The sequence below is a fragment of the Gorilla gorilla genome, chromosome 2, assembly GCF_029281585.2.
Source record: "Gorilla gorilla gorilla isolate KB3781 chromosome 2, NHGRI_mGorGor1-v2.1_pri, whole genome shotgun sequence".
NCBI classification, from domain to species: domain Eukaryota; kingdom Metazoa; phylum Chordata; class Mammalia; order Primates; family Hominidae; genus Gorilla; species Gorilla gorilla.
In genome coordinates this window covers 199,484,626-199,511,676 of record NC_086017.1, presented here as the reverse complement: position 1 = coordinate 199,511,676, position 27,051 = coordinate 199,484,626, and the positions used below count along the sequence as shown (strand labels likewise).

Sequence of the window (27,051 nt, the reverse complement as noted above, 5' to 3'; positions counted from 1 at the left end):
AAACCACCATGGCATGTGTATACCTATGTAACAAACCTGCACGTTCTGCACATGTATCCTAGAAGTTAAAGTACAATTAAAACACACACACACACACACACACACACACACACACACACAAGAAGACACCAAAAAGAAAAATATGGTAAGGAACATTAGCCTAACCTCTTCTATATTAGCAGGGCCACCAAAGAGAAACGCATATAGGTTAGAACACTGGCTGTAATATAGTAGTTCAAGTTCAAAGATGTGCACACGAGGGAGGAAGACCAGAACTATCCAACTGGATGAAGACAGAGAAAAGGGAGCACATTCATTTGAGATTCCAGAGATCGTTACACTATGTAGCTCTGCATGGGATAACTATATTGCACAAGGCATGCATTTTAGGTTGTTAGGAGTTCCTGTTCTTTTTCTTTTTCTATTCTTTTTGTAAAAACCAGAAAACTCCCTAGTAACAATCTCATCTCTCCCAAAACTGCATTTAGTTTAATGAGGTGTTTGCAAACTTCACTGGGATTTTGGGAAGACTGGCAGGAAAGACAGCCTAGAAAAATTATTATATCAAAGAAAAAGCTGTGTCTTTGGGTATTGAACACAGTTCTAGCAAAGACATAAAAGCAAAAGGCAGGCATTTAATGTAAGCTCAAAGGCCCCCACTGAATGCTTATGATTTCCAAGTACCATAATCTGCTAATGCTAGAAAACAGACTATTTATAGTATTTGAGGTTGTTTTTGAAAACCGTGCTGTTGAACCTTGATTTTCTGTTACTTAGCGATTACTGATGATTACTGACCAAAATATTCTACAACAAAAGGGAACATTGGTAATAATGTTGGCACAACCTGGGAAGGGAAAGATCCACCTCTACTCTTCAGAGACCTAGAGGAAGAGAAAGGTAAATGGGGAAGAGAAAGGTACGTGCATTGGTCAAGGCCAGAGCAAAAGCTGGTACTAGCCCCATGAGAAAAATGCAGAAGTTCTGATTCTCAGCATATACTGTGAACCACCAGCTGTTCTCACTTCCCCTGCCAACAGTGTTGACTTTGGCCAGTGAGGGAAGAACTAGTTTCACAAACAATTATCACAATAAGAAATACGGGTGGGGTACTTAGGAGCCATAACCTTGGTGGACCACTTTTTGACTGTAAGATCACCGCCAGGCTTTAAAAATAAATTTATTTGTTCCTTCAGCATTTTACTGGACATGTTTATAATAAAATCAAGTTGGCAATTATTGGTTGTATCAATGTGGTTGAATCTTTTGTTAAGGAATACAAGAAGCTTAAGCAGACGGAGACAGGCAAAATTGACCAAAATAATTAACTTTCACAATATAAAAGCTGCCATAAGAGCCACCACAAATGAAACAGCAGAAAAACAAAAGGGGATTTCTGCAGTTATTAATTGCTATATTACCATTACTATCATTATATAACCCAGTAGCTTATGGGGAGCACTAAATGGGGTATTTTCTGAAGAGACTTTGGCCAACTAGGTTAGGCAATGGCCTCCTTGAATCAAAACGTATTGCTCCTTAAGGCTTGCTTTCTGCCTTGATTAAACACAGTGGCAGGCTCCAGTTGAAGGGATGATTCTTCTTTTTTGAAGGGAGGTAGAATAGAGTAATTGCCAGATGTTTGCAATTTTAGCTATAAAAAGATGGCTGCTTTCCATTCCTGTGTATGTTGGATCTTTTTTCTTTCTACCCAAGCTATTGTGGTTCACTAAAATAGGCCACTGCACTGATGAATCATCATTCAAGACTGCAATAATAGAAGCAGAACAAATATGACATTTTAAATTCACATAAAAGAAAAATAAATAAAAATACATGGGTAATAGTTACATGCTAAGGAAGAGAAAGCATGTTGCAATCTAAAGAACACAATTTGGTTCAAACAAGTTATGCCTGAATCTACTCTGGACTACTTTTTACCTGTATGGTCTGGGGCAAGCCACCTCACCACCAAGCTTCCCTCTCTTCAACAGTAAAATGGGGGGTGAGGGGGTACCATCTAATTCAGCAGAAAGAACCCATGCCCTATTCATTTCTATGCCCTGCCTTACACATGCACAGCTCAGGCAACATGTGCAAATATTTGTTGTGTGAATAAATTAAATATATACATATATAAAATGTGTTTAGAAACCATATATCATGATATAATTGTGTACACGTTACACTTTCTACTGTAGTTACTACCACCACCACATACTCAGTTTTCGCTACAAACACAGCCTAGTAAATTTGGTAAGAGCAGAAATAAAAACCTGTTTTGTTTATTCAAGCAGCAACAATATAACTGGCTTGAGAGACTGGTGACCCCTAGACAGAGATGTTACTTTTCTTAATGGGTAAGTTAAGAATCTCTTCGAGGGTCTGATGGTGTTGTGAACCCTTTCCCTAAAAAAGACATACACGCAGACTAAATTTAAATACAATTTCAGGAGACTGGCTTAATCCAAAATATGAATCTCGAAAACAAATGGAACCCAAAATAAAATCCCTAATTAAATTAATTTTTCTGAGATTGTGTGGTTAATAATCCCTAAAATCTCTCTGTAGCAACTGACATTTTGGAAAATTAATTTCTTTAATTAATAAAAATCAATAGTTTCTTTCTGAAATGTTCATTTACATTTTAACTGTACTTATAGTTCAATAGTAAAAACACTACTTTTCAAAGAGATAATATAAACATGAATCATTTTTTGCCACATTGACAAAGTTCAAGTAAAGTAATTCTACTTCTAACAAAGGTGTAATGCAAATTCAAAAAAGGAATCATAATTCTAGCAAGGACAAACATACACCAAGCCAATTCTAAAATCTCTATTAGCAAATACGAAAAGAAACAAGGATACAACTAAGATTATTTTTTAAATGGTCAGCATGAGCTAGATGGGATTTTATAATTAAAATTTTATAATCAGAATTTTTTTTAAAAAACTATGGATAGAACCCTCAGAGCTAATGTTCATATTTTCATTTCAATAATAATAGCAACAACGACTGCAGCTTCCACTGATTTTGTCATTATTTTGTCATGACTTAACTTTGAAAACAACTCTTTAAGATACAAATATCTCTATTTCATTTATTTATATATTTATTTATTATTTTTATTTATTCATTTATTTGAGATGGAGTCTTACTCTGACACCTAGGCTGGAATGCAGTGGCTTACAGCAACCTCCACCTCTTGTGTTCAAGCGGTTCTCCTGCCTCAGTCTCCCAAGTAGCTGGGATTACAGGTGTGTGCCACCACGCCCGGCTAATTTTTGTATTTTTAGTAAAGACGGGGTTTTGCCATGTTGGCCAGGCTGGTCTTGAACTCCTGATCTCAGGTGATTCACCCTTGGCCTCCCAAAGTGCTGGGATTACAGGCGTGAGCCACTGCGCCTAGTGGATAACTATCTCTATTTTAAAACTGAAAGAACTTAGGTTGCCACTTATCCTGGTGAATCCAAGTTTCCAGAGAATTAAGAGGTAAAAATCAAAACTCGAAACCCAGATCTATCTGATGCCAGAGTCTACATGCTTAACCACTGCCTCCCTGAGTCTTTCTTCTCTGTAACCTTCCAATACTACCTTGGCTCCAAGCAAACTCTTTCTTCTGATAGAGTTAGCCATGGAGTCACTTCACAAATAGAAGCTGTACAGTAAAGCTTTATATTGTTAGTTAACTGGTCATTTTCATATGTTGAATTTCTAATGAAAATATAAACTGTTTAAGGGCTAAGACGTGTTTTTACTTTTTCCTGTCCACTACAGAGCCTGGTTAAGTAACAATGGCACAAGATGGAAGTGAATAGGACCCAGTAAAAGAACGGAATTTAATGCAGATGTCAAGATATAAAACAGTGAAATCTTGTCTACCAGGAATCACATTGGGTGGCATGCATGACACTTTACTGTCACCTCAAGTGGTGATATTTCTGGGTACACCTCATAGAACTTGGAGATTTCTTTCCCAGGAGGTAATTTTTACAGAAGATGCACTTACTAAAACCCAAGTCATTACAACATAAACAGATCAATAATAAAAATAATGACAAATTAAAATGCCACTTTTATAGAACGGTAAAAAATAAAATAAAATGTCACTTTAATTCCATTGTAATGTCAATAAAACTACCACTGATATCTGAAAAGTTTAAGCAAGATGACATAATTCAACTGAACTAAGGAAAATTCCAAATGGTTATTCCAAAGGTCTCGTCAAATAATGTCGCCTTGAGACACTATTTGAGAAACTTGGTAATAACTTCTTGAGACTACTTTGGCTGTTTTATATTTGTATACATCATAGACATCCATGCACAGGAGATTGATTTTAAGCAATTTTCACACATTATTTGGATGATCTTAACCTTCAAATCACTCTGGATAGTAATAATTCGGGAAAATAATGATGGAAAAATTATTTCATTTAATACAAGTAATAATGGCATTAACATGAGATACAGTGTACTGCTGAGGAACAGCTACAGACTTGGATTTAGGAGACAAGGGTTCAATTCCCAGCTTTGCAATACTAGTTATTTCACTTTACGTACATTATACTCGGCAGATTGAGGGTGATAATAACTTTTTTACAGAGTAGCTAGAAAGATAAAGTAAGCAGTAAAGCAAAGTGGACTTCAGATGCAATGGAGGCTAATAAATCCACTACAATATTTTTCAAATAGTTAAGATACTGTTCTGCCAGATAAGTTGTTTTAGTAATTGTAATAATTCATTATTACCAAATAGTGTTTATTGTACATTACCAATACTTAAGGGAAGATACTAAAATTTGGTCAAATGTGACTTCTACATTTATTAGCCTAACCATGGGTCTCTGAATCACAGATTTTTCATTTGTCTTTAGGAACCATAATAATGTAGGAACTATAATAACGTTGCAGGATATTCTGGTGATTAAACTAGACATTATGTGAGAAAGTGCTCTAAAATTTATTCACATTTGTGCACACTCATACAAACACATTTTAAAATTGCAAGTTGTAATGAACACTTCACAATAAAATCCTTCTTTCATTGCTTCCTGTTTTCTCAGGATTACCCCAACGTGTGAACAAGTAAGAGAGCAAAACAAAACAAAAAATGATTAAGTTAGCTTACAACTCCATTCTTAAGCGCGTGTGTTTGACTAGGTGAAAAAAGCTGCCTGAAATAATTTCAGGAGATTTAAAGAGAATTGCCTTTTGCTTTTTCTTTCTTGCCTTAGCATCTGTATGCACAGGCACATTTCATTCTAAAATATAACAGACAAGTGCAGAGAGATAGCAATAGTACTTCTGGCCAGTACCTCCAGGAAAGTACTTCTTGCCTGTGGTATAAGATCATGTTTCTTGGTCCTTTCTCTCTGAAGCTACCTAACTTCCTGGAGCTATTTCTAGAGGTAAGTTTCAGAGCACGCTAGAACATTTAGGTCTACCCATAGTGAAGTCACTCTGTTCACATTGCAAAGCTATTCCCAGGAGCCCAGATGCATTGCCTGAGGACATCAGCAAAGAGCTGCCAAAATTACAAGGGTCAGGATGGGGGCCATTCTCTGCTTTTGCACATGCTGTTCCCTTTACTTGGCATGCCATGCTGTCCACCACCCTTTTCTGCTTGGTAAACAACTAACTCATTCTCCAACACTCAGATCAGATGTGTCCTCGTCTGTGATGCTTTCCCCAGTTCCTCCTAGAGGACATCCTTCATATTATATTATGGCACTAAATTTACATAATGCAATTTTTATGCACATGTGGTGCCTGTTATATGTCTATCTTGACTAGTAGACTTATCTATTCTGTTTGAAGACAGCGACATAAAGAACAATGTAAAGAACATATAATAAGGGAGAGTGCTGGAAGAGCAAACTGCTAGAAGACTCAGGATGCCACATCCCAATGACCTATACTCCTCTGCCCCAGGTGCTGTCCTCAGCCATCAGGTCTCTCTGAATGCAGTAATTTTAAGAAAGGATGATAAAAATATCATACTGATTTTTTTTAAGTTCTTTAGGTCAATCGTTATTCTAGGGTATGATTTCTTTATATGGTGTATTTGCCCAAAGGCTCAGGTGTCAGATTTATTTTTATAATGTCCATAATGAATCCATTTTTAGATAATTTACATAGGCCTACTGTGACCCAAAATTGGCTGAGATTTCAGGCATTGCTACCCAAAGCAACACAATAGCAAGAGCTCTGCAATGCAGAAGCTTGGCCATGGCTAGGGCATTCTCGAAGAATCCATTTTTTTGTTGTTGTTTGAAATTTTCTGGTTTTGGATCCCAAATAAAATGACCCAGGACAACATATGCAAACGATTGGTGTCTATGATGAAAGCACTGAGGGAAAAGAATAGCAACATGAAGGATGCTCTAGGTCTCTGAATCTGTACAATGTTCACAAGATAAAGACGCTTAAGACTTCAAAAGCTACCATCATTAACTACGGGAGGAAGAGTACACTCTCAGGACTTAGAGAAGGTTCGAAGGAGATTAAGGCACTGGTCCCTGAAATTAATGAAATAAATGAGTGGTTCCCAAACGTTGGTTGAGCATCAATCACAATTCCTGGGAAGTTCTGTTTTATTTTTTATTTTGCTTTGTTTTAATGCAGATTCCTGGGCCCCATGGCCAGATATTTTGATTCTGTAAAATTGTGATGGAACCTAGGACTTGCTTTAATTTTTTTCTTTTGAAAAATGTTCTCCAAGTCTTTCTGATGACTGGCCAGCTTTGAAAACCACAGGTTTAAGCCATACATTTTGGCAGGGATACATATAGCAGTGATCTTTCAAAGTATCATGCAAGCAATTCAGATGGCATGTAAGATAGCACTTTGAGTAAGAGAAGAATACATTAAGATATCTATATGCATTCATTTATTTTACTATTATTAATTTTTTTTTTAAATATGGACTCATAGAAAGTTGCAAAAATAGTACAGAGTTTCCATGTACATTTTACCCAGGTTCCCCAAATGGTAATGCTCATAAAGCTGTAATACATTCCAAAACCCAGCAAACTGACATTGTTACCTTATTGTTAACTAGGAGTTACTCAGTTTTTACCATTTTATAACCTGCATTGATTTGTGTGTGCATACAGTTCTATATAACTTTATCCCATGTATAGATTCATGTAACCATCACTCCAATTGAGATACAGAATTGTTCCACCCACACAAAGACTCTTGCTGTGTCCTCTTTGTAGGAATGACCAGTACTTGCCCCCCCCCGACCCACCCATCTCTGTCCCCTAGCAATCATGAATATGTCCTTTATCTCTAGAGCTTTGTCTTAAAATGAAATCATATAATACATGTAACCTTTCGAGACAGTTTTTTCATTAAGCATGTCCAGGTTATTGCATACACCAACAATACTTCATTCTTTTTTACTGCTGAATGGTATTATTCCATTGTATGGCTGTACCAGACTTCATTGAAACATCTGCCCATCAAAGGATATTTGGGTTGTTTCCAGTGTTTTGTCATTATGATAAAAAAAAAAAAGTTGCTATGAACATCCATGTACAGGTTTTTTCGTGAACATAACATTTTGATTCTCTGGATTAAATGCCAAAGGGTATATTTGCTGAGTCATATGGTTAGTACATGTTTACTTTTGTAAAATACCGCCAAAGAGTTTTCCATCGTGGCTACAAAATTTTGCACATTCCTACCAGCACTGTGAGAGATCATTTCTCCACATCCTCAGCAGCATCTGGTACAAATTTTTATTTTAGCTTTTCTAATACATGTGTGGTGATATCTCTTTGTGGCTCTCTGTTTATTTTTATTATCAAAAAAGCAATTAAATTCTCTTCAGATGTAAAATACGGAGTGACAATAGTATTGTATATTTGTATAATTCAAAAATAAAGATGATTAATATGTATCTCACCACACAAATCAGCATTAATTATTGTTTTTGAACCATACAAGAATTAGGAGGCACCCATCACCTTATTAAGGAACTCATTTCAGTAGTTAATTAAGCTGACAAGTTACAAAATAAAAGAGATTTCTGTCAACAATACACGGACTTCTCCTTGTTCTAAAACATCTAATCCACTTTGTTCGGGTATATTAGTTCAATCACTGTAACTTCTAAACAAGTCCCCCAGAACGTGTCTATGGCAACCAGAGAAGGAATCCCCAGGATCATGGCTTGGCTTCCCCACTTACTAATCTGCAATACTGAACAAGCCACCTGCCTCTCTGAGTCTCTGAAATGAAGATTAAATTGTTGCCTACATTCAAGAATTTTCATTGGTTATTTACAGCACCCCTGGGCAAAGAACCTGTACTTCGCTGAAATGTATTAGTGAATACATTCTCAACTATTCTCATCTAGGAAAGAAAGGGGTTGTATTATATAACTTTTAAGATTCACCCTGGTTCTAGAATTTTACAGTTTATATAGTGTTGAGGCATTGTGATCTCTATCACTGCTGTTAGAAGCTAATGACATCAGTACTTATGGATAACATGCTAAATTATTATTATATTTATATTATCACATATTCGTTACTACAGACTGAGTATCCCATATACAAAACAACTGGGACATGAAGTGTTTCAAATTTCAGATTTTTTGGATTTTTGGAATATTTACGCATACCAGCTGAGCAACCCTCCTAATCCACAATACTGAAATCCAAAATGTTCCCGTGAGCATTTCCTTTGAGCATTGTGTTAGCACTCAGAAAGTTTCAGATTTTTTCACATTTAAGATTTCGGATTTTTGGATTAGAGTTACTTAACCTATATTAAAGTATTTTTTATAATTTTGAATAATTATTGGTAATTATATGTAAGGTTATAAAATGCATTTATTAAATAAATTTTATTTCACAAATGTTATCACTATTATTATTAATAATGTTATTTTTATTATAGCAAGAAAATACCTCCCAAAAGGGCAGTAACTAGTCTCTGTTTCACTCACTGCCATTACTTCAGCCCCTAGAAGAGTATCTGGCACAAAATCTGTTTTAAGTAAATGACTGCTGAATAAGTATATAATAGTAACTCCTTAGGGTTATAAGGTATTTTATGGTTTAAAAACATTTTCACATTTATCATCATATTTGACTTTCAAACATTTTCACATTTATCATCATATTTGGCTTTCAAAACAATCTTGTGAGGCAGTTGGTATTACCAGCTAATATTTTATGAATTAAAGAAGATATGGATTAGAAAAGCATCATGCCCAAGGCCAAGTGATGAAACTGAAGCTTGAATGTAACTGCACTGACCATCAAGCCAGGGCTGCATCTTGGCACTTTTGAGCATCAATAAGGCCTAAGAATATTTGGTAAGATCTGATGTCACTCCAAGAATTACGAGTTAATTTCTCTGCTGAAAGATGCAGTGTAAAGATCAAATTAATACAATTAATATTTGATCCTTTAATGAATACACAGCTTGTTCTTTTGTCCCCCTGAGGACCTGAAAATTAAAACTCATGCACTGCATTGTGCAGTGATGGATGAGGCTCAAGATGCTTACGCTCATTCAGAAAAGGGGCATGACAGGCAAACCCGAGCTTCATTACAGTTCCTGATGTTTCCGTGAATTTGTGGCTATCCTCATGGCATAACACGCATACTTACACCAAACGTCCAAGATGTTACAACTGCAGTCTCTAATTGCAATTAACAGGACTGTCAGGATTACAAAAAGATGTTTCCCATTTGTAACCTCCAAAAAAGATGTTTCCCATTTGTATCTCCAAAGTCAGAGCAAGATTCTCTTTGCATGGGGAAAAGGACAATAAGACTCCAGAGACAGAAAAGCACACCGTGAGGACCATACATTCGCAGCAAAAATAATGGGGAAAATCCAGTCTAAATTATTCCTTTAAATATAATGCCATAAGTGGACATCCATTTCCCTCACATGTTAGTTATCTGCTAAGAAAACAAATGTGTCCTGCCTACCCAGGATACATGGCTTCACATCACTAATGGCTAATTCTCCACCAAGCATCAATAATCCAGGACTCATCAGTTCCTAGGAACCAAGCTCCAAACTTGCCTGGTTCCCATAAACCACAGTGGTACAGCTGAATGAGTGCATTTAGGAAACCTGGGTTCTGGATCAATTCAGCCCCAAACTCATGGGTAGATTAGCAATCATCTATAACTGTTTCCCCTCCATGGAATAATACATTCGTAACCTCACGGTAGCAGAAAGCACAGAAAGATGTCATAAAAAAATAATCCAGGCTTAGGACCCCTATTTAATATAATTCACCTCACCTACCTTGATCTATCTTGACAAGTCTATGTGAACCAATATTCACAAAGCTGGTTTGTAAAAAGGGTCACCATTTTGAAATTAATTTCAAAGAAGAATCATGAAATAATAAAATAATGAAGTTAAAGGAGACATCAGACTGTGTAGCCAACGCTTTAATAAACGAAAGCATTTAAAATTCGTAAGAGCCCTAGGCGTGAGGGTCTCCCTCTACTCTTTTACTAGCTACATGATTCCTTATTAAGCTCTTCCACTTCTACTACTTACAAATCATCAAAATGACAATAACATCTGTTCTACCTACCTCAGAGAGTGACAGTAAGAATTTTCTACTGAAATGAAAAGACAATGAACATGCAAGTGCTAAATAAACTATAAAAGAGTATACCAGTATAAAAGGATTCCACCAAAATGATCACGTTGAATTGGTACCTAATGCAGACCCAAAGTCTGAATGGCCACAAACCGTTCCCAATATTTGTCTTTAATTTATATACTAAAGGAAAATGTCTTCTCTTGTATATTCAGAAAAGGTAAAGGTTATTATCTTTAGAGAGAGAGGGGGGAAAGAAAAAGAGTGAGAACTGGCATGTCGTGCCAATTTGTTTTTTCAAAAATCTAACATAAAAATGTTTTTTAAAAAGAATTTCAGAAATTAAAGAAAGTGAATTCTAGGCCACAAGACAACTCCAGCTTCACAAACTTGTGAACTTTACAAATCTTTCCAAATGATTATCTATTTTAATGATGGATAAAAAGTATTATCAAATTTCATTCAGCCAAATTAGAGAGAGAGAGAGACAGAGAAAGAGAGAGAGAGAGTTATTAAGTTGGTGCAAAAGTAATCGTGGTTTTTGCCATTAAAGGCAATCTAATACTAATCCCCAGAGTGTATTAGTAAGATAATTTCAAAAACCATCTTTAAAAAATTATATTAGTACAGTAGGAAAGTTCATTTGCTTTGCTATTTACCAAAAACAGAAAAAGAACTATACTGTTCTGCCATCAAAGTCTAAGACTGAGTTTAATTGCTGTTGTTGTTTTATTTTTGGGGGTGGGGTGGTTGTTGTTTGTTGTATCTTTTTATTTTTTGATTTGGAGCAGAGTGAAAACCCAGATTACAGGACAAACAACACTAAAGGCTAGTATTTTGAAGACCAGAAGAAAAATTGCATTCTCTTATCTTGTTGTCATCAGTTACACAGAATAGAAAGTGATGGAACAACATCATAAATACATACCAAAATAATTTCACAAAAAATGAAATAGTTAACACTATAAAATCTTTAAGAATTGTGCTGCTATAAACATGTGTGCACAGGTGTCTTTTTCATGTAATGATTTCTTTTCCTTTGGGTAGATACCCAGTAGTGGGATTGCTGTATCAAATGGTATGTCTACTTTCGTTCTTTAGTGAATCTCCATATTGTTTTTCATATCAGTTGTACTAGTTTACATTCCCACCAACAGTGTAAAAGTGTCCCCTTTTCACCGTATCTATGCCAACATTTATTATTTTTTTAATTATGGCTATTCTTGCAGGAGTAAGGTGGTATCTCAATGTGGTTTTAATTTGCATTTCCCAGACAGTGAGTTGAGCATTTTTTCATATGATTATTGTCTGTATATCTTCTAAATACCCATCAGCCAACAAATGGATAAAAAATTGTGGTATATATACACTACGGGATACTACTCAGCCATAAAAAGGAATGAAATAATGGCATTTGCAGCAACTTGGATAGAGTTGGAGACCATTATTCTAAACGTAACTCAGGAATGGAAAATCAAATATTGTATGTTCTCACTTATAAGTGGGAGCTAAGCTACGAGGATGCAAAGGCATAAGAATGATATAATGGACTTTGGGGACTCAGGGTGAAGGATGGGAAGGATGTGAGGGATAAAAGACTACAGTGTACACTGCTCGGGCAACGGGCACACCGAAATCTCAGAAATCACCACTACACAACTTCTCCATGTAAGCAAAAACCACCTGTTCCCCAAAAGCTATTGAACTAAAAAAAATCTCTAAGAAGACCAAATTTAATTAAAAAATAAGTATGAGTTCGTAAGCATAAAGCATTGAACACAGAGAAAGCATTTGGAAATGTAGAGGTATTCTAAGTTAGCTATGAAAACACAACTTGTTACAAAATCAGTGAAAAGAAATGAGAACAGTGGAAGTAAAATAAAAGGACCCTGAGATCTGAAGAGCTACTAACTGGGAAAAAAAGCATGCCCCACTTTTCAGTGTGCCAAAGCCCTTTAGAAAATGGTTATTATCAGAATATCTTATAAAAGATAATTATAAATATGGGTACCCCAGAAAGATAAGTTGATGTGGAAAACATGTGGGTATTTTTCTACTTTCACAGTCAGAATTAAAACATGGGAAAGCAAACTCCAGAGATTACAGACGTAACACCAAGGTGAGAAAGGTAAGTTCAAAGAATGGGCATAGGAAGGAAAAGTAATGCAAAGACGTGGGTTGAAACTGCAGAACCACAGTGTCTAATAAGTAGCTGAGAACCTAGAACCTGTGTCTGGAGAAGTAGGTTTATATTACTGTGCTTTATCAATTAATTCAGTTCTGCAAACACTATTGACTTCCTAGTATGTGTCAGGTATCCTGCTAGGTGCTGTTGAGGGAAAAGGCATGAGTCAGGCAGCCCCTGACTCTCAAAGTTCAGACTCCGCTAGAGAAGACAGGTGCATATACAAGCAAATCTACTAAAAAACACATTGTCATAAGAATTGTATGCAATGCATGAGGGTATGGGGTAGTAAAGAACAGTTTGCCATTAGAATATAGTACAAGGTTTGGGTAACTCTAGAGTTAGAGGGAAAAGACTTGAGTGCCAACTCGGCTCAGAGCCGGCTGTGCTTCTCTGAACAAATAACTTACACTCTCTAGACTGCAGTTTTCACATTTACATCAGAACAAGATGGATTGCGTGATTTCTATTAGCTCTAACTTTCTGCATTTGTGGTTGAGCTTCGTGGAGGTCAACTTTTAAGCAATGAATTAAAAGACTGTAGAAGCAGGAAACTGGGGGACAAGTACACTCTAAAAGCCAAAAACAGCATGAGCTGAGGCAATACAGAGCATAAGCTGGTATCACCAATGCATCCTGGATATAAAACCTGTGCTACCTACTATCTTGGGAATTTCACTGAGAGTATAGAACATTCTAAATGAAAAAAAGAAACGAAAAGGAATGGTTATAAATTTTTTAAATGTGTAAACAAACACAATAGACGTAAGTTACAAAAATGTTCAGAGTAACAGAATGCACTGATAACATTTAAATTAAATATAAAGAAAAGCAAATCTACTTCCAACAAATACATGGATACATCTTTGTTTCATACAGCAGATGCAGAAATGTAGCTTCTATTTTAAAAAGTCTGAATGTCCATAAACTGTTCCCAAGATTTGTCTTTAACTTATATATTAAAGGAAAATTTCTTCTCTTGCATATTCAGAAAAGGTAAAGGTTATTATATTTAGAGAGAGGGGGAGAGAGAAAAAGAGTGAGAACTGGCAGAAATGCAAGAGAGAGCCAAAATTTCAGAAAACAAAAGACTGAGTTATACCATATTCCAAACTGCTTTGGAGAAGCATCACTGAGCAGTGCACTCACCCAGCCAGCCATCCGCCAGCCATCCAAATATATATGCATACATAAGAACACACAGACATACATTTGACCATATGCAACCATTCCTACTAAAAACACAGTAGCATAATATGAGCTATGAGGAACATAAGGACGAGTGAGAAGCCATGTCTTGTTGCTTCAATGAGGAAGCAAAGCTTATATATATTCTTATAAGGGATGCAGGGACGTATCACTGTAATATGGGGCTTGCTGCCACATGTGCTGTGAATAGAAGGACAGGCAGTATCGCATGCTGGATATGGACAGCAGCCTTAGTTCAGAAACATACTCCAAGCAAATCATAGAGAATGTCACCTCCTTTAAGCTTCCATTTCTTTATAAGAAAAAAAAAAAAAAACATTTTGTAGGGTTACATAAGAAGGCAATAAAATAATAAAGAGAAAGCATAGAGCCTGGCATATACTATGTGTTAAATATGGGACAGAATGTAAGCAGGAGCAATAACAAAAGTGGTAGAAATTTGGATAAGTCAAAGAATAAGATGTGGAAACTCGGGAAAGGGAGCGATTAATTCTGACCTAGGCTGCACCTAGCCATTTTGGAGAAAGTGATACAAATAGAATTTTCAGGTAACAAAAACGTGTGGGGTGGCATGTTGAGAGGGGACCAAGGACTGTGCTGCAGGGCACGCAAACAAATCACTTCAGTGTTCCTAGAGAATAAGACAGTGGGTGAACCACACATGGTACAGGGAGGGCATGTCAAATTCACAGTAAAGGAGTCTAAAGCGAGGCCATTATATGCTTCTCTTCTCCCTATCTCATATATGCCATTTATGAGCCCACTTAATATAGGACCTGCCCTCACCATAACGTTCAGGCCTATAAGAACTCTCATACCTACAAAGACTTCCTCACACCTTTGCCTTCTGCTCTATAACTGGCCATGTCTGTATTCTGTTCAGATTAGAGAGAGGTCCACTGAATCTTTCCCCAAAAGTTAGGAGACAAAATAACAATGCCCCTAGTAAGCTGACAAAGGGAAACATTGAAAACATAAATGAGGGCCAGGTGTGGTGGCTCATGCCTGTAATCCCAGCCCTTTGGGAAGCCGAGGCTGGCAGATCACCCGAGGTCAGGAGTTCAAGACCAGCCTGACCAATGTGGAGAAACGCCATCTCTACTAAAAATACAAAATTAGCCAAGCATGGTAGTGCATGCCTGTAATCCAGCTATACGGGAGGCTGAGGCTGAGAATCACTTGAACCCGGGAGGCGGAGGTTGCAGTGAGCCGAAATAACGCCATTGCACTCCAGCCTGGGCAACAAGAGTGAAACTCCATCTCAAAAAAAAAAAAAAAAAAAAAAAAAAACCATAAATGAGGAAGCCAACATATGGCTCCTCCTGTCCCTATGAAGAGAGATTCTCTTCCAGATCCCATTCCCAAGCCCTGAAGTCACTAAAGAAGGATGAGTCAAAGAAAGCCAGTTCCACTAAGTGCTTGATTAACTGCAAAGATGCAGTCTCTTTCTAAGGCAATAAAACATCATGGAGTACTACAGAGATTAGTACAGCACCAAAGGCTTCGTTTATTGTTTTTCAAGAGAAGCTTTCTGAGGGTCTCGTTCTTGTACTTTCTGAGGAAAAGGATATCCAAAGATCCACAGCTGCAGCTTAGCCATGCATGCTGAAGCCTGATCCTCTCTACCACCCAACCTAGGTGTTCACCTTACACAAGCTAGACATCTGAACTAGGCTTCTGGCATCAGACCCAAAATACTAACAGACTAGTAAAGTGTTTCCTGGGCGCAGGAGAGGACAGGAAAGAAAAGAGGAGGACTGGACTATATCACAGAGTGTGAAACACTTGCGTGCAATATTGACAAAACAAACATTAATGTCATCCAAGAAGCAACTGGAAACATCATGGAGAGGGTAAGATACTAATAATTTTTTTAATGGTGGGACAGGGACAGAAAACAAAGAGAGTTAAATCTCCTTTCACTGCCTCTTCTCTCTCAGCTCCTAGAAGTCTAATATTCTTCAGTTTTTTTTTTATTTTAAGTTATTGTTTCTTGAGTTTGAATAAGCTGCTAACATTCATTGGTAAAAATATGGAACCTTTTCAACCAAAGAGTATGGTACCATTTATACTGCCTCTGAGGCTTCGTGTGTGAGTGTATACATACACATGAGAGCTGGAGCTCCCGCAGACCTTCAAACTCTACTTGATGTAAACTGAATGCATTGTTATTAAAACCCCTGGAACTAGGCTTCACTCATATTTTTCTGGGAGATTCAACAAATGCAGATCTCACAGAACACTCTAGACAACTTTATCCCTCAGCAGCCTAAGGGAAGAAAAACAGCCAGAGGAGGTAAACAATTCCATGCACTTTATTAGGTTCACTTTGTCTAAGTTTCTGATTGGACTACTGCTTGGCAGCATTTGTGGACATTTGTCCAATGGCAAGAGGGAGGGATGACTGTCTGGTAGCTAAAACCCTACAAGAGAATGAGCTGGAGGTGGAAGATAATGCAGTAGAAAGGCATTGAGCTGTGACTAAAGAGGCCAGATTTGTAGTTTGAGCTCTAACCCTATCTCATTATGTAACCATAGCCATATAACCCATAAAAAGTCTTTTTCCTAAAAGACGGGGTTGGTCTAGACTATTTCCGGGGGCTCCTTTACTTTTAGTGGCCTATGACAACCACGCTGTGAATTCACAAACTACGTTTTTCTGACACAACTTTGTACTACAAATCACCTATATAACTGAATTTTCCTACTCCAAGTAACCAACTCTGAAATCCCAGCACTTACCCTCACCTCCAGGTTGTTTGTATGGGTTGTACTTAGGTTTTGGAGCAACTACTGGGGCAAACTTTTTGGGTGGCTGTTGTGTAGACACTGAAATGCTGGGGTTCCCAAAGGAATGGGTGGTCTCCATCCGTGCAGGCACATGGCCGAGGGGCTCACCAGTGCTTTTGGGTGGCAGCCAAGATGGGTGAGACATTGTTGGAATCTGCAATGAAAAAGAAACACTGTTTTTATAGAAGCACGAAAACGAAGACAATACTCCTCATTTCATTGCTATTTCACCTTAATCCATATTAAATGCATCCTGATAAAGTTCTCTGGAAAGAAGGATGAAAGAAAATGGAAGAAGGAAAAATGAAGAGGCAGAGGAATCATGAGTAGAAAGAGGAGGAGGAAAAGGAGGAAGGAGAGGAAAAGGAGAAAGAAAGAAAGAAAGAAAGAAAGAAAGAAAGAAAGAAAGAAAGAAAGAAAGAAAGAAAGAAAGAAGGGAAGAAAGAAAGGAGGAGCAGGAAGAGAACACTGCCTCAAACTTGAATATCTCCCTTCCAATAGTTACCTATTTTAGTGTGTAGCCACTCTTGGGAAATAGATATGAATAAGAAATGGTTCCTAACTTGAAGGAGATTTTATGGTAGGAGGATTGAAAAGAGCTTGAATTTTATTAATAATCTATTAAATTAATTATCTCACCAATTAAATGGTTATGCCTAAATGAAGTGCTAAGTTACCTAAGTGAGGTTAAGAACAAGTGTTGCTGAGATGCAGAAAAAGATAGGCTCATTTCTTGGTGGGGGCAGAATTAACAAGATTTTATTGATGAGGTGATATACAGACTGGGTTTGAGTGCTAAGTAGGGTTGAGCCTGAAAAATGTTAGCAAAATTATATAGGCAGAAAAGTACACAGCATTTACGTTTAGTGTGCTTGGAGGGTGAATAACAGAAAGTAGCAAGCAAAAGAACTAAAAGGTGGGTTGAAACCAAAGCACAGACAGCTCAGCAGCCACAGTTGAGTTTAAATTTATTCTTCAGGCATTAAGGAACCACTGAAAGTTTATTTTGGAAACAGGGTTTTAACAGATAGCTGGCAGGACACTTTTAAATGATCCATCTGCAGGAGCAGCTCTGGTCCCCACCAAGGGGTATGTGGAAAAAGGGAAGAGGTGCATATTGGTTGCCCCAACGTCTGGGACAATTATTAGAATTTAGGACCAGAGGATAGAATATTCAACACATGTAATGCAAAGGTCAGCCCCGCACAACAAAGAAATGCCCATCAACTTGTATGTTGAGCTGATACCATGGTGGACCTTCATGAAAAGCTTGCTTAAACTACGAGGGGAACAATCAGCCCAGCCCAGATGCTGCTCTGATCAGATTGCATATAATATTTGAAGAGAGGAAATGTCTCCTCTGTCAGGGTAAGCCAATCACCTCTCCAGTCAGCCTGCCTGCTGGGGATGAGACTCAGAGGCTGCTGCCGAGGAGGGCTCTCCAAGCCTGATTGCAAGAGCTCTCCAGCACACGGACGCCCGGAAGGCACCCTGTACGTGCCCCCAGCCCAAAAGCCACCTACTAATTTATTAATTGAACTGAATTAATTAAGAGGGCTACACAATTACCTCCAGATGTCTGTAAAGACAAAGAGCATCAGAACGCAGAAATCAAAGGCCTCAGTACATGGCATAGTAATAGAGAGACAGGGTGGAGGGGAGAGCTGGGAAACAGTGTTGCCTGGATATTAACATCAGTCCACACCACCAACAAGTGGCATGACTTTGAACAGCATCTCCTCTAGAGCCTCAGATAGTTTCACTGTCTCAGAGGACTCAGCCAAGCACAATGGCTCACGCCTCTAATCCGAGCACTTTGGAGGCCAAGGCAGAAGGATCACTTGAGGCCAGGAGTTTGAGACCAGCCTGGGCAATAGAATGAGACTCGATCTCTACAAAAAATTAAAAAATTAGCGGGATATAATGGTGCACACCTGTTGTTCCAGCTACTCAAGAGGCTGAGGTTGGAGGATCACTTGAGCCTGGGAGATTGAGGCTGCGGTAAGCTGTGATTGCACCACTGTACTCCAGCTTGGGCAACAGAGGGAGACCTTCTCTCAAAAAACAAACAAACATATAAACCTCTGTCTTCCTTAACTCTCAAAATTTTTATGGCAACCAATGAGATGATATTAAAGTACTTTTTATAGTATAGAGTGCTATGCAAAGCAAGAAAAAAAGAAGCCTCTATTCTTGTAGAAAGTCAATGGCAATTTTATGACCATCTTGCTTGGAAGAACAGCTTGATGTATAGTTTTCTTAAAAGACGAGGATAACATGAATCAATGACAAAGACTCTAAACTGGGAATCAGGACACATGCTATTGAAGCCAGTGATGGTACTGGCTTTTCACTCTGGTTACAGGGCCTTTCTTTTCTTTTTTTTTTCCCCTGTACCTTTTACATATTCATATATACACACACATACATACATGTATATATATACACACACACAGAGACACATACATACTTGCTAAACTTGAGTTCCTTAAAAGGGTAGGGACCATATTTTACACATTTATAAACTACCATTAAGGCCTAGCACAAAACCAATATAGAAAAACAACCAATGAATGTCTGTTTTACTCGTGGTTTTTAAATTTAGCTGCACATTTGGAATAACTTCAGATGATTTTTTTTTCTAAATACCAAAACCAAACCCATCTCACATGGCTGAGAAATGCCAATTTTGGTTTTGCTTTTGCTTTTAATTGAGGCTTGGTCTTCTACTAAATTGGGATAAAAGTGATAAAAGTGACTGGTTTGCTTTCAGTATGACTAAAGTGAATATAAGTGTGAAATAAAAGGGATCAAGTAAAGGTTTGAAACTTTTAATGCATTATGCACATTGGTAGTATAAATGTTAATTATAATTTTTAAAATGGCTTAATACTATCCTTGGAAGGTCTCTATAAATCTAAAGTCATTTTATAATAAAAGGTCGAAAATTGGTTAATATAGGATGCAGTATTTTCTTAAGCAAAGATTCACATTTTTCATAGTAATCCCAAGGTACTGACTGACTGTATCATCTCGGCTTTTCGGATATAGCATAGATATAAAGAAATAGGCAATTTCTGGGAGAGTATAAATAAAATGTAAGCATCAATATGCAAATCATTGGCTCCACAGTCATTTCAGTTATCCCCAGCATCATAAATTACCCGCATGCTGCCCTCCATGAAGAAGCACCTCCAGCTGCTCCTCCTGAGAGGCCTATCTTCTGACCAATCATTTGTTTGCAGATGACCTTCTCAGTATCTTCTCTTACCATTCTTCTGCAAGTCAGCAGTGACCCAGTGACCCCATTCCCAGGATTTATAATAAGTTTTCATGATTCTGAACCCTTGCTCATGCTGTGTTCACCATCAACAGTGCCGTTTCCCTCTCTTCACGTTCTACCAAGCCCTATATTTTTATATTGTCTCAGCTCAAATGTCTCTAACTCTGTGAACATTTCCCTAACTTCTCCAAAGAAGAGTAGCCTAATTCCTTTTTCTAGGCTCTTTAGTACTTTCTGCATACTTATAACAATCCACAAGAAAGCCATTTATTTACCTGCCTACATGTCCCAACAAGTTGGAAACCCCAACTAGTCTCACTATACCGGCACAATGCCTAGGCAGGAAGCCCCTTAAACAAGTATGTTACATAGAAATGGGAGAATGAATGAATGTTACTCTTTCTTAGTTACTCATATCTTTCTAGAATTGCTATAGCATTCACTGATACAATCATCTCTTTTTTCTTCCCTTAATTTGGTGATGTAATGAAGCATGCTGATAGATTTCCAGATATTGAACTATCTTTGCATTTGTGGAATAAAATCCTATCTAGTTACAGCTGCAGTGCCCTCTTTAGCAACCACTGATACATTCAACTCTTTTTCCCTCCCTTAATTTGATGATGTAATGAAATATGTTGATAAAGTCTAGATATTGAACCATCTTTGCATGCCTAGAATAAATCCTTTGTTACATTTGTGTTTTGATATATTAATGAATTAACTAGGCTATTTTATTTATAATTTGTGTACATATAATCATAATAAAGATCATTTTATAGCATTTTTTTCTGCTTGTTTTACTTATCATGATTAGGTTTTGATAGGGGAGTTTTCTCCAACCTCCTCTACTGTCTAGGTTATTTAAATAACTACACTGGAATTATCTGGTTTTTTAAAGGTTATCCAAATTCAGCATAAAGTCATCTAAATATATCTTCTTTTAACAGACATTCATCATATTGCCAGTAACTTCTATGATAATAGTAGTAGTTTTCTATTTATTCTGAGGTCATTTTGCAGTACTTTTCTGATAGAAATTCACCTTTTTTTCCTAGGTTTGATCTCTGCTCCCTCTGAAACAAGCTACTTCTTGTCTAAAAATGACTTCCAACGTACTATGCATCAATTTAGATCATAAGCATTACTTTCTACTAGTCCTTGAAGGCAAATCTTGCACTATATTCTACAGTTCAAGTTATATATCCTTATAGTACAATCCCACAGCATCTACATACTGTTGTCACATATTCATCACATGGTGCTCTGCCCATCTGCTTTCCTGTTCCCCAAACTAAACTCACAAATCCTTAAGAGTGGAAATATTTATCATTTTATTAATTCCAGGGGCTACCACATGATAGGTACTCAATAAAAATGTCTGTTAATTTAATGAATGAATGAATTTATTTGCCTGGCACTGGAGCTATAGATGAATCAGATTCTTATTCTTTACTCAAAGAGCTCAAAGACTATTTGAGGAAGAAATATTTATAAATGTGAAAAGAGAAAGAGAGCAACACAGAAAGCACATGAAAAATCTTGGGGGATGTCAGAAAAGCTAGCATAAGCTTGGCAGAGGTAGCCCTTAACCAGGACTTTGAATGCTGAGTAAATAAAAGAAAACTGGAGTAACCAGGGCAAAGATTAGAAATAATACTGTGAGCTTGGGTATGAAGCAAGGCATTTCTGTAGGACAGGGATCAGACCAGCGGCACCAAAATGAGGGATTCAGGGAGAATAGTTAGGGGAAAGTTTTAAAAGATAACATGAGTCCTGCCTTTTAAAGGTCTTATATAAAGATAAGAAGCTAGAGCTTTTATCCTTGAATAGGAAGATAACAAGAGTGAAAACTCCAGGTACTAAAAATTGAATCATGTAGGATGGATCCAAGGAAAGTGATAAATCCAATAGTATAGACATAGAGTCCCTGTGGCCCCAGTTCTAGTCTCAGCTATACAAGTGTGACCTTTAACAAGAGATGACACTCATTTGCAAAATGAATACCTGTAAAGTCCCAGTCAGCTCTAATATTTTAGAGTGCTTTCTTTCTCTAAAATCTTCATTACAGCCCTTCATTTTGATAAATGGGTTTGATGAAACTTCACAAGTTTAATGAACAGATGAACTAACACATATCATTGGGGCTTTTGGCTTCTAAGAGAGACCCATGTAAACACAAAGATAAGCAGTGGTGAGAACTGGTGTTGCTGGACAAAGATTTACACTGCTCTTACTTCCCCTCATTCTAGCTAGGTTTCACTCGAAGTTCATAATCATCATGAAAGCAAGAAGTGAAAGGGAAGATTTCCAGAGAGGCTCTGAGAATACACAACCACCATCAGCAGACAGGAAAGCAAGAGCAGTGGCCCTCCTCTAAGCAAGATGCCTACTGCTGAAGGCAGCTGGGGAGCTGCTGCTTCCTCAGCATTGCTCTTTCAGAAATTGTCAAATGCAAGCAGTTAAGAAGAACCTAAGAGGTTTCACTTATCAACTCTTTTGCTGCTCTTCTGTCTGTTCCCCCAGCCATCCTAAGAGGTTTCACTTATCAACTCCTCTGCTGCTCTTCTGTCTGTTCCCCCAGCCATCCTAAGAAGACTAGAGACTGACAATAAACAAATGTTTATTGAATGTTTATTATATGTCTAGCAAATTTTCAATGGCCACACAGTCATCCTGACTGCCATATGAGGTAGCACTATCATTACCCACATCTAGCAAATCAAGAAAGTAAGACTGTAAGAGGTTGAATAACTTGCTCAAGGATATACAGCTAACAAATAGCAAAGCTGAAGCTGGGACACAGATCTTTGACTCCAAATCTCCGGTCTTCACTCTGTACTACCTCCGTATTTGGAGAAGAAAGGAAAACACCACAATTCAAAGGAAATCAGCACTTAACAGTAGTTTTTGCTCTTATTATTTCCATTCCAGCTCTTGAATTCTACTTGCCATAATGTTTTCTCTATTCTGTACCCTCAAATCTAATCATAATAAGCCACAGGACCACAAAGTGATGAAGCCAATAGTCAACAGAAAAAAAAATCAAGGCACAACAGAAAGCAAATAACTACAAAAGGCTATGTGATGACCAGGACCCACCCCACATAGGTGGGAAAACTTAGTGCCATAGGCAAACTGACAATTAATACTAACAAAGCTACTAAGCCTCTCTCAGGATACCATGTGAATGCCAAGTCACTGTCATCCACAAAAACAGAAAGAAGTAGTGTTTGGTCATATTTTCCTTTTTTTCCTCCAAATCAATATGCTACTCTTCTAAAAAGATTTATATAGACCACCAAAACTGAAAAACAAACAACCGTTACATCATATTATCTAACATCCAGTGCAATAAACTTAGAGTAGTGTTTATCAAAACAGTCTGCACACTAACCTCATATGGGGATCTTTATGTATATACTCTGATTCAAGGGTTGAGAATAATTGACTTAGAGCATTTCTATTAATCTTTAAATGACATTGTATTAGTCCTTATATCTTCCTGGCAACTAACTCAAGGCCTAGCTCTTGGTCAGTGTGCACTGAATAAATGAATGATATTAGAAAAGGGACATAGATTAACACCACAGAATTGAGGGGCTATTTGACTTAAACATCAGAAGTAGCTGATGGCAGACTAACGTTTAGCATTCATGTCCCTTAGCAACATTTTCTTCATTTAAACAAGCTGTTACAATTTAAATAACACTCTTCTATAACGTTGAAGGTTTTTTTTTTTTTTTTTAACATTCTCTTTATACAAAAGTCAGTACCTTCCTGGAATTTCAAAACTGCTTTCCTAATCACCCACTGAACTGGTATAATGTGGTTCCCCCTCTGGGCTACACGGCTCTCCATTATTGTTCACATTTCAGTATTTAGTGAAAAGATGCCTGATCTTCAGAATTCAGACCCAGCTTCTAGTCTTAGCTCCGCCATGAGCCCATTGTGTAACTTCCGTTCTCTCTGAAATCTTGTGTCCTTCTCGAAAAATGTAGTGATGGAATTAGATGGTACAAATGACAACTCTGCTCATAAGCTTTTATGAGTCTATGAAAGATCTTGACTTTACAAGTAGCCAACGCCAAGTAAAGCAGATTCGATATCACCCGTGATTCTCCTCATTGTTTTGATATCATCTGTAATTCTCCTCTTTGCTCTTCAGTGAGGAAGCACAGTCCTCTTTTTCTCTTTTTCTGTCACCCGTTTCCCTGACTCTTCCATCCTCCCCCTTGAAGGAAGGATCCTTGGGTTGATCTCAGAGATTAACAAGGTATCAATCAAGATGTATCATGCACAAGTAAATAAGTATTTAGGCAAACCTTTTCCAAACGGGGTAAGTCCCTACCAGCGTAATTGCGAAGCAGATATGCTGTGGCATGTGGTGGAGGCGTGGGAAGACAGCATTGAAGAATAAGGCAGGCTGAAAATTACACACAATTGTTAGTTGAACAGCAAATGTATTCACTCTTCCTCTGAAGCATCAGGTCACATAGAGCCGGAAGGGCAAAGCAGGATCTACCATGGGCTGAAAATGTCAATGTATTCACTCAACTTCTTCTTACAGACAGCTTTGGCCCAGCACTGGCTAAGTGCCCCACTCTCTGCATGGACAGCTGGCATTGCTCAGAAGAGGTAACGAGAGAACAACGCTACAGAAATGCCAAACCTTTATATAGGCTATCTGAGAGACATTTGGAAAAACTGGAAAAGGCACTAGACTTAGATGCAGAGGACTTGGGCGTACTTTCTATCTAGCTCAGTCACTAATTGGGTCTATGACTTTCGTTCTTAACCTCTTTGAACCTCAGTGACCCTTCCTATCTGTACACTAAAGATTAGATATCCACTACCATTCCCTCTAACTCTCATGTTTCCATGATTCTCCCACAAGTCCGCAAGTTCAAGGAGCTAAGGTTTCTTACAAAACTATGTTTTAACTCCTATGAGACCAGGGAGTGTAGATGAGGGAAGGTAGGGTTGGAATCAGCACATTAAATGCCCATCTGCCTTGCACAGAGTACCAGAAAAAATAAATTAACACTAATGGTGCACTCCTTGTTCTTGGCAATGCTGCAGGTGACAAGAAAAACTCAGCGGCATTTCAGGATCCAAATAAACTACGAAGCAGCAAGGGAGAGAAGCATCAGGTCTAGACAAGTAAACATTGTCTCAGATAAAGAAGTTAGACAGGGCCGGGCCCAGTGGCTCAGACCTGTAACCCCAGCACTTTGGGAGGCCGAGGAAGGCAGATCGTTTGAGGTCAGGAGTTCAAGATCAGCATGGCCAACATGTTGAAACCCCTTCTCAACTACAAATACAAAAATTAGCCGAGCACGGAGGTGCACACCTGTAGTCCCAGCTACTTGGGAGGCTAAGGCAGGAGAATCACTTGCACCCAGGAGGCAGAGGTTGCAGTGAGCCAAGATCGCGCCACTGCACTCCAGCCTGGGAGACAGGGTGAAACTCCATCTCAAAAAAAGAGAAAAAGAAGTGAGACACAACAGTGACATGCCTCCACACTGCACTTTCACTTCAGATTGAGAATGGCACTCGAAAAGGAAACAATCAACCCTGACAGGGAAACAACAGCACTGAAAGATCAGGACTCTCAGGAGAGAAGGTTAAGGACGGAACAAATACTGACTAAGTGGCCTTTTGTTTGCCACAGTTTCTATCAGTCAAGAAAAAAAAGATATGGTTGACAATAGTCAGGACAGACTACTTAAGAGCTAAAAGGTCATAGAGAGCCCCAGCTAGGAGAAATCTTAGGAAATAATTTACGTCTTCTAATTTGAGTATTGAAATACCGAGATTTAGAGAAGCTAAAGAAACTTATCCAATGTAATAGAGCAGCTAGAACATATCAGAGGCTGGGTTTAAACCCAAATGTTCTCTCTCCAAAGAGCATCTGCAGTGGGAAAGTTTGATTAAACAAGCTTATAACTCTATTGCTAGATTATAACTAGATGGGGTAGGTAAAAGGCAATGGAATAGGGCACAGAAGTAAACAATTTCTCTGCCAAGAAAGTTCGCAACCATGGCACTGAAAATTAGCACAGAAGATAAATGGCCCCAACCTTGCATTCCAGGTCACATTTGATAACAATTGTTCCACGTGGCAAAGTAACCAAGAAAATGTGAATTCTCTCTGGACCTCAGTTTCTGCAGATTTAAAATAATAAGCAACTAATGATGATCTTCAAAATCTCCTCGCACAACTTCTTATGATCCATAATGTTATGGCTAGTCTGTGGAGTGTGCTGTGCTGGCGAAAAAAAACGGGCTCCTTAGCAGGTTTCTTCTAAGTCCTTGATTCTTATAGACTGCTTTTCTGTTCAAGGCCAAGAGAAAACAGGCAACAATAGCCTGCACTTCTTTGAGTTCAGTAAATCTGCTTCTAAAGGTGGAAATCTGGATTTGTAAAGGTGAGATGCTAAGTGCCTAATTCATAAAGATTTTGCCCCTCACCCAGGAAAAAGTGACGATAGGAAAAATCACCAATATGATCTCTAATGAGACCTAGCAATCTCTTTAACGGTTATCTAGCATCTTCTACTTCTAAACCTACCAATAACTGTGTAAGTCTGCAAGTTAACTGCAGCTCACTTAGCTGTGTTTCCCTGACAGCTTGTTCAAACTTGTATTAAAACATGTAAACACTCCATTTTAGATATCCATTTACAAGTGTGTCATGACCATTAGTCAGGCCATGAAATTTTGCTACCACTTCAGGATGTTCTAATTATCTTAATTTTTTAATGATTCTGTTTGTATTTTTCTGTTATTGAATATTTATTTTGATATCTCAAAATAAGGAAGATTTTAAAAGCAATTTTAGTTATAACTTGAAAAAGGAGAAATTCTTAATTTTTCCTTCGATGAATATGAGTCTACTATTGATGAACGTTAAGACATATTTACATCTGATAACACTGCTTGTGACTGTGAACCAATGTTTATTCAGACCACATAATCTGCTAAGAGT

General features: G+C 37.8%; 1 protein-coding gene across 14 annotated transcripts in view; it reads right to left on the bottom strand.

Annotated features, from left to right (window-relative positions):
- LPP (LIM domain containing preferred translocation partner in lipoma) overlaps nucleotides 1-27,051 on the bottom strand; it is a 741,548-nt gene that overhangs the window by 466,870 nt on the left and 247,627 nt on the right. For all 14 annotated transcript variants that reach the window (XM_055381176.2, XM_063704451.1, XM_019023948.4 and 11 more), the window contains one exon: nucleotides 16,730-16,931. In XM_055381176.2, coding sequence (XP_055237151.1) covers nucleotides 16,730-16,922 — 193 coding nt within the window. In that variant the 5' untranslated portion in view covers nucleotides 16,923-16,931. The remainder of the gene's footprint in view (nucleotides 1-16,729; nucleotides 16,932-27,051) is intronic.